The sequence below is a fragment of the Sinocyclocheilus rhinocerous genome, unplaced genomic scaffold (genome assembly GCF_001515625.1).
Source record: "Sinocyclocheilus rhinocerous isolate Xijiao unplaced genomic scaffold, SAMN03320098_v1.1 scaffold443, whole genome shotgun sequence".
Classification (NCBI taxonomy): Eukaryota; Metazoa; Chordata; class Actinopteri; order Cypriniformes; family Cyprinidae; genus Sinocyclocheilus; species Sinocyclocheilus rhinocerous.
The window spans coordinates 7,441-15,360 of NW_015642822.1; the positions used below are offsets into that span (position 1 = coordinate 7,441).

The 7,920-nt window shown below is 36.6% G+C and overlaps 2 protein-coding genes across 2 annotated transcripts; both read left to right on the plus strand.

Annotated features, from left to right (window-relative positions):
- LOC107756662 (trace amine-associated receptor 4-like) lies at nucleotides 1–1,023 on the plus strand. The gene has a single exon (XM_016573858.1). The coding sequence runs from the start codon at nucleotides 1–3 to the stop codon at nucleotides 1,021–1,023; it is 1,023 nt and encodes a 340-aa protein (XP_016429344.1).
- A 3,304-nt stretch (nucleotides 1,024–4,327) lies between these two features.
- On the plus strand, nucleotides 4,328–5,350 carry LOC107756663 (trace amine-associated receptor 4-like). Its single transcript, XM_016573859.1, has one exon. The coding sequence runs from the start codon at nucleotides 4,328–4,330 to the stop codon at nucleotides 5,348–5,350; it is 1,023 nt and encodes a 340-aa protein (XP_016429345.1).
- The last annotated feature ends 2,570 nt before the right edge of the window (nucleotides 5,351–7,920 follow it).

Sequence of the window (7,920 nt, forward strand, 5' to 3'; positions counted from 1 at the left end):
ATGACTTCAAATGAAACTGACATTTACCCTGAGAATGTGTTTTTCTGCTATCCACTCCTGCCTGACTCCTGTCCCAGAGCTCACCGGCTCCCTGCACTTAAAGTGGCGATGTATGTTTTAATGGTGCTGATGATTCTCACAACAGTTTTTGGGAACCTGCTGATCATCATCTCCATCTCTCACTTCAAACAGCTTCAGTCTCCAACTCATCTGATCGTTCGCTCTTTGGCTGCCAGCGACTGTCTCCTGGGCTCTTTGGTCATGCCGTACAGCATGGTGCGATCTGTTGAAGGCTGCTGGTATCTGGGAGATTTTGTGTGTAAAGTGCATTCTAGTTTGGACATGACTTTCAGCATCTCTTCTTTAATACATCTCAGTTTAATATCTATCGACAGGTACTGGGCCATTTGTGACCCTCTGAGGTACAAAATGAGGGTCACAAACAACATTGTGACTGTATTTACTACCTTCACGTGGCTTTTTTCATTTCTGTACAGCTTTTCTATTGTGTTTTCAGGGATAAACAAAATTGGCTTGGAGTCGTTCATCATGCAAGTTTACTGTGTGGGAAGTTGTGTTTTGTTTTTTAACAAACAATGGGGTCTTATTTGTTCACTTCTCACATTCTTTCTTCCCGGGACGATCATGAGCTCTCTGTATATGAATATCTTCTATGTTGCACGCAAACACGCAAAGGTTATGTCTGAAAGAGTGACTGGAGGGTTGAAGAGCCAAGGCTCTGCTCAAAGAGAAGGAAAAGCAGCTAAAACTCTGGCCATTGTCATGGGTGTTTTTTATCTCTGCTGGCTGCCTTTTTTTACCGCCACTGCTGTTGATCCTTTTCTCAATTTCGTGACTCCTGGTGATGTTTTTGATGCTTTGGTTTGGTTTGGATACTTTAACTCCACTTGTAATCCATTGATCTATGGTTTCTTCTATCCTCGCTTTCAGAAGGCCTTTAAGATTCTCATATCCACTTATATATGTGGCTGCAATGACTCAAGCACCTTGATACTTGAATGAATTTAAATGTATTAAAAATAAGCATGTTAATGCTAATGTTAGAAATTATTTGGCCTGGCATGCATTTCTCTAAAGGTTTCCACAAACAGACTAACCATCTGGATTATTGAAATATTAACAAAACTAAAATATTGATATTTGGGTGTAAAAATAAAATGCTTTTTTACTGCAAATACTGGTGTTTATGTGACATGTAAAAGTTATTTTAGCTCTTAGTTAATGTCATTGTTTTTTAAAATGATTTAACATTAAAGTTATTTAATGTTATTTATTTAATGTTGTGTTTACATAACTAAGTATAAGACATGTTTTTACTCAACTATTAATATAAAAAAGTTATCGAAACATTCTGCCTTTTCAGAATTCTGTCCATAATCAGTCACCAGTCACAATCCCCGCTCTTATCCAGATAAAACTATATTATTTAGACTAAAATGCATGTTCGAGCTGTCCTAACTAAAAGCAATTTGCACTGACATATATTAAAATATGTCAGTGCCATTGTTTTGTCTCAAGATGCACACAAGTAATAATTTTCAGCCCTGCAATCAACCTTGAGTGCAGGTTTGCGTATGTCACATTTATGAAAGTTATTTAAATGTCCTAATTTAATTAAGGCCTTCTCCTAGCTTAATCTGAACCCCGTCTGCAAAACCAGGCCCTATACGCTTTTATTTTGTATTATTTAGTGTGCATTTGTCTCCATCTTGTGGACAATATTTGGACAGGGGACATTTTTTGACTAAGAATTTATGGGCTAATTTTCATTTTTGAGGGAACTAATCCTTTAACAGGCATTTAATAAACTGGAAAATTGAATAATCTTAATTAAACTTGGAAAAACATTTTCTATTTTTATGGACAACTTCTAGTTTTGTTGCAAGTGATGTAATGAATTTGAGGCTCGAGCGGGATTCAAACTTGTGTCTCCCGTGTTTAATATTTTAAACAACACACAGCTTATACATGCTTTGATGAATTCAGTTAACATTGGAACATATCTGTTATGATATGTTAAAATAACCAAATTTAAAGTAGAGTAGCGTACTGAATGAAATAACGCTTGAAGCACTTTTTCCAACGTGTCTGTGACTGGGTATCACCAGTATTACGACCAACGAAAATTATGTAGTTCTACATAATTAAATTAGAAAAGGAGAAAAAGATTAAAAGTGTACCAGCGTGCATCATATTAACATTAAGAAAGGATTACAATGTGTTTCTAAAGTTTAATATGCAAATTCACAGTCCAGTTCAAAAACATGAATAATACAAATCCTACTGAATTCAAACCAGCCATAATCAGCCCAAATTTGTGTTGTGCTCACACAGTATTAACTAGGCTTTCATAAGTACTGGAGCACAGGCCCCTCATCATTAAGTGTCCTTATATTTTAATAGTAGTATGGATATCGGGACATAATTGTATGGTGGCCGAGAGAGCTCAACGCGCTGCAAATGAAAAAAAAAACATGCAAGTAGAAAAAACACCTGCAAATTAAGAAAACATCTCCATCAATTTGACAACACATGCGCTGCAAATGTTCACAACACTTACAAATAAAGAAATGCATTGCAAAAACAGAAACGCACTGCAAATACTCACAACACAAACAAATAAAGAAACGCGCTGCAAATGCTCACAACATAACCAACTAAAGAAACGCGCTGCAAATACTCACAACACAACCAAATAAAGAAACGTGCTGCAAATACTCACAACACAAAGAAACGCGCTGCAAACGCTCACAACACAATCAAATAAAGAAGCGCGCTGCAAAAACAGAAATGTGCTGCAAATACAACACAACCAAATAAAGAAACGTGCTGCAAATACTCACAACACAATCAAATAAAGAAGCGCGCAGCAAAAACAGAAATGCGCTGCAAATACTCACAACACAACCAAATAAAGAAACGTGCTGCAAATACTCACAACACAAAATGCTCACGACACAACCAAATAAAAAAATTAAGTTTGTGTGTGAGTATTTGCGGCACGTTTCTGTTTTTGCAGCGCGCTTCTTTATTTGTTTGTGTTGTGAGTTTGCAGCACGTTTCTTTGTGTTGAGCATTTGCAGTGTGTTTTTGTATTTGATTGTGTTGCGAGTATTTGCAGCACATGTGCTGTCAAACTGATCTGCAAATACTCACAACACAAACAAATAAAGAAACACGCTGCAAAAACAGAAACGCACCATAAATGCTCACGACACAACCAAATAAAAAAATTAAGTTTGTGTGTGAGTATTTGCGGCACGTTTCTGTTTTTGCAGCGCGCTTCTTTATTTGTTTGTGTTGTGAGTTTGCAGCACGTTTCTTTGTGTTGAGCATTTGCAGTGTGTTTTTGTATTTGATTGTGTTGCGAGTATTTGCAGCACATGTGCTGTCAAACTGATGAAAATGTTTTCTTAATTTGCTGGTGCTTTTTCTATTTGCATGTGTTTTCTGAAGTTGCAGGGCGTTGAGCTCTCTGGCCACCGTATAATTGTCTCCTTGCAGTAGAGAATCGTTCACAATCTACACGCACATTGGCTTCGTCGCTGACAAACGGTGGAGGTCATGTGCAAGTTTTCTTACAACGGACTGTTGGTAAATATCACCTCATCCAACACTCTTTTTGTTTTCTGTCTTATAACATTTACTCAAGTTACTCGTGGAAAAAACGCTGCAAATGATTCAGTGTGTGAGAGAACTCAACGAAAGAATCAAACTAAATCACGAATAAATTGAAATCTTTTTGCAATCCGTTGGCCGATTAGATCAAAAGAGTGATTTGTTTGCGAATCTGGCATCGTTAGTTTAAACAGCTGATAACAACATGAAAGCTGAAATATTATAAAGTAAAACAACTCTCAGGTCGATGTCAGACAAGGATTTATCAGTATGTTAATATTTTACTCGGTCACAGCAGTATTAACTGCACTCGTTCCCCAGTAAAAAGTATAGCAATGCTTCTGATATTAACCTTATGAATAAATTGGAATAATCACCACCTGGGGTCACTCAGTGTATCACAGTTTCCACAGTTACTGCACCATTTTTTGCATATTCAAATATGTTTATGGTGAGTAAGGGCGTTACCCGTTTTGGACTCTTGAGTACATATATAACCCAAACTAGGCTTCTGACTCCATATATGTAGTTTCTTATGTGCATGTACTGTATATATGATCATTTTCTTTGTATTTTGCTCTCTCTGACTGTGGTTGATTCCCTTCAGACTTATCTGTGAGATTTTATTTTTTACATTTACAAAGGAAATATTGTGTTTTGATCTTGCATATCAGATTATATCTTAGTAATGACTTCAAATGAAACTGACATTTACCCTGAGAATGTGTTTTTCTGCTATCCACTCCTGCCTGACTCCTGTCCCAGAGCTCACCGCCTCCCTGCACTTAAAGTGGCGATGTATGTTTTAATGGTGCTGATGATTCTCACAACAGTTTTTGGGAACCTGCTGATCATCATCTCCATCTCTCACTTCAAACAGCTTCAGTCGCCAACTCATCTGATCGTTTGCTCTTTGACAGCCAGCGACTGTCTCCTGGGCTCTTTGGTCATGCCGTACAGCATGGTGCGATCTGTTGAAGGCTGCTGGTATCTGGGAGATTTTGTGTGTAAAGTGCATTCTAGTTTGGACATGACTTTCAGCATCTCTTCTTTAATACATCTCAGTTTAATATCTATCGACAGGTACTGGGCCATTTGTGACCCTCTGAGGTACAAAATGAGGGTCACAAACAACATTGTGACTGTATTTACTACCTTCACGTGGCTTTTTTCATTTCTGTACAGCTTTTCTATTGTGTTTTCAGGGATAAACAAAATTGGCTTGGAGTCGTTCATCATGCAAGTTTACTGTGTGGGAAGTTGTGTTTTGTTTTTTAACAAACAATGGGGTCTTATTTGTTCACTTCTCACATTCTTTCTTCCCGGGACGATCATGAGCTCTCTGTATATGAATATCTTCTATGTTGCACGCAAACACGCAAAGGTTATGTCTGAAAGAGTGACTGGAGGGTTGAAGAGCCAAGGCTCTGCTCAAAGAGAAGGAAAAGCAGCTAAAACTCTGGCCATTGTCATGGGTGTTTTTTATCTCTGCTGGCTGCCTTTTTTTACCGCCACTGCTGTTGATCCTTTCCTCAATTTCGTGACTCCTGGTGATGTTTTTGATGCTTTGGTTTGGTTTGGATACTTCAACTCCACTTGTAATCCATTGATCTATGGTTTCTTCTATCCTCGCTTTCAGAAGGCCTTTAAGATTCTCATATCCACTTATATATGTGGCTGCAATGACTCAAGCACCTTGATACTTGAATGAATTTAAATGTATTAAAAATAAGCATGTTAATGCTAATGTTAGAAATTATTTGGCCTGGCATGCATTTCTCTGAAGGTCTCCACAAACAGACTAACCATCTGGATTATTTAAATATTGACAAAACTAAAATATTGATATTTGGGTGTAAAAATAAAATGCTTTTTTTTTTACTGCAAATACTGGTGTTTATGTGACATGTAAAAGTTATTTTAGCTATTAGTTAATATAGGTCATTGTTTTTTAAAATGATTTAACATTAAAGTTATTTAATGCTTAATGTTGTTTACATAACTAAGTATAAGAAATGTTTTTACTCAACTATTAATATAAAAAAGTTATCGAAACATTCTGCCTTTTCAGAATTCTGTCCATAATCAGTCACCAGTCACAATCAGTCACAATGTCCTCTCTTATCCAGATAAAACTATTATTTAGACTAAACTGCATGTTCGAGCTGTCCTAACTAAAAGCAATTTGCACTGACATATTTTAATATGACATTGTTTTGTCTCAAGATGCACACCAGTAATAATTTTCAGCCCTGCAATCAACCTTGAGTACAGGTTTGCGTATGGCACATCTATGAAAGCTATTTAAATGTCCTAATTTAACTAAGGCCTTTACTTGACTTAATCTGATCCATGTCAAAAACCAGGCCCTATATGCTTTTATTTTGTATTATTTAGTGTGCATTTGTCTACATCTTGTGGACAATATTTGGACAGGGGACATTTTTTGACTAAGAAAGTGAGGCAATCTGGTAAGTCATATTGCTAATATTATAATTCAGAGCTTTTCAGCCTTGCTGCTTGTGACCTGTTTAGAATTTAGCTCTAATCAAACACACCTGAACCAGCTAATCAAGCTCTTTAGGATCACATGAAAATACACATGCAGGTGTGCTGAAGAAGGTTGGAACTTAAATGTGCAGTGTGCAGATTTTAGCGGCATCTAGCGGTGATGTTGCGAATTGCAATAAACGGATTAGCCCCTCCCCCGCCCCTCCTTTTGAGAAGCTATGGTTGCCAACAGAGGACAAAGATGTCGTCAGTATAAACAAACATTAGAGCAAGTATCACTAATAAGGTATCTGGGAGTATGAATGGGTTCCAAATTAACATTTGGGTCACATATTCAGAAGTTAGTTGATAAATGTAAGAAAGGAGTCAATGTGCTGAGGTGCTTGGCAGGAGTGAATTGTGGAGCTACTAGACATTCTCTTAAAAGGGTATACAATGCATTAATTAGGTCAGCAATTGATTATTGTAGAATAGTATATGGCTCAGCATCAACCTCATTATTAACTAAGATAGAGGTGATTCAAAACCAAGCCCTTGGAATATGTTGTGGAGCGTTTAGATCCTCTCCTGTGACAGCTTTGCAGGTAGAAATGGGTGAAACACCACTAGACATTTGTGAAATTTAGCTAAAAATGGTATATTGGACTGGTATTAAAGATCATTTTACAAATCATCCAGTAAAAAAAATATTGGAGAGCTGCTGGGAATATGAGCAGGCATATCTGAGTAGCTTTGGCTGGACAGTAGGCAAGCAGGCTCAACAAATAGGTATCAGTAATATCGATATTAGCCCCACGGTGGCTCTGCCAGTATATCCACCTTGGTTTTTTTCTATGCCAACAGTTGATTTGCAGATATTTAATTTAATAAACGAAAACAAGAAATATGTTCCAAAAGAGACAATAGTGCAGCAGCATTTAGATAGTCATTACTTTAAATTTTTTTAAATGTATACAGATGGTTCTAAAGATCCAGAAACTGGCCATACAAGTGCTGCCATTCCTCACTTTAAATATAAATCTGCAAAAAGAACTGCTAATAATATATCAGTATATGCAGCAGAGATTATCGCTATTCAGACAGTGGGTGGAAGAAATCCAACCAACAACAGTGGTAATCTGTTCAGATTCATATTCTGCACTTACAAGTATACGGAATCTAGACAAGATATTTTATTAGAAGTACTGCAAAGTTTGTACCGAATACGGCAACTGAGAATTCTAGCAGAATTTGTATGGGTGCCTGCTCATGTTGGAGTGGAAGGAAATGAGGAGGTAGACAAGATGAAACAAGCTCTTAAGCACACAAATATCGACATACATATACCCTTGAGTAAATCTGAAATTAAAGGTTTAATTAAAGTAGCTGTCAGAAAGATATGGCAAGAGAGATGGGATAAAGGTAACAAAGGGCGACATTTGTATAATATATATAAACAGGTAGGTAGGCCATGTAAGAACTGCTTATGGTAATAGAAGGGACGATACAGTTATATCTCCATTGAGAATTGGATACTCTACTCTTAATAAATCACTCCAGATGATAGGAAAACATGAATCTGTTCAATGTAATCATTGTGGGCTTCTAGAAACTGTACTGAAAAAAAAATAACTAGTAAGATTTACTTAAAAAAATTTTGGTAACAAATTGCACGAACACATTTTAAGTAAATTTTACTGCTCTAATATCAAGTACAACTTACTCACTATTATTAAGTAAAATCTACTTACTAAACTTAACATTCATGAAGAAATTAAATCTAATTGCACC

Coding starts and splice junctions, on each gene's coding strand:
- LOC107756663 (XM_016573859.1), top strand. CDS start 4,328: ATGACTTCAAATGAAACTGACATTTACCCTGAGAATGTGTTTTTCTGC.
- LOC107756662 (XM_016573858.1), top strand. CDS start 1: ATGACTTCAAATGAAACTGACATTTACCCTGAGAATGTGTTTTTCTGC.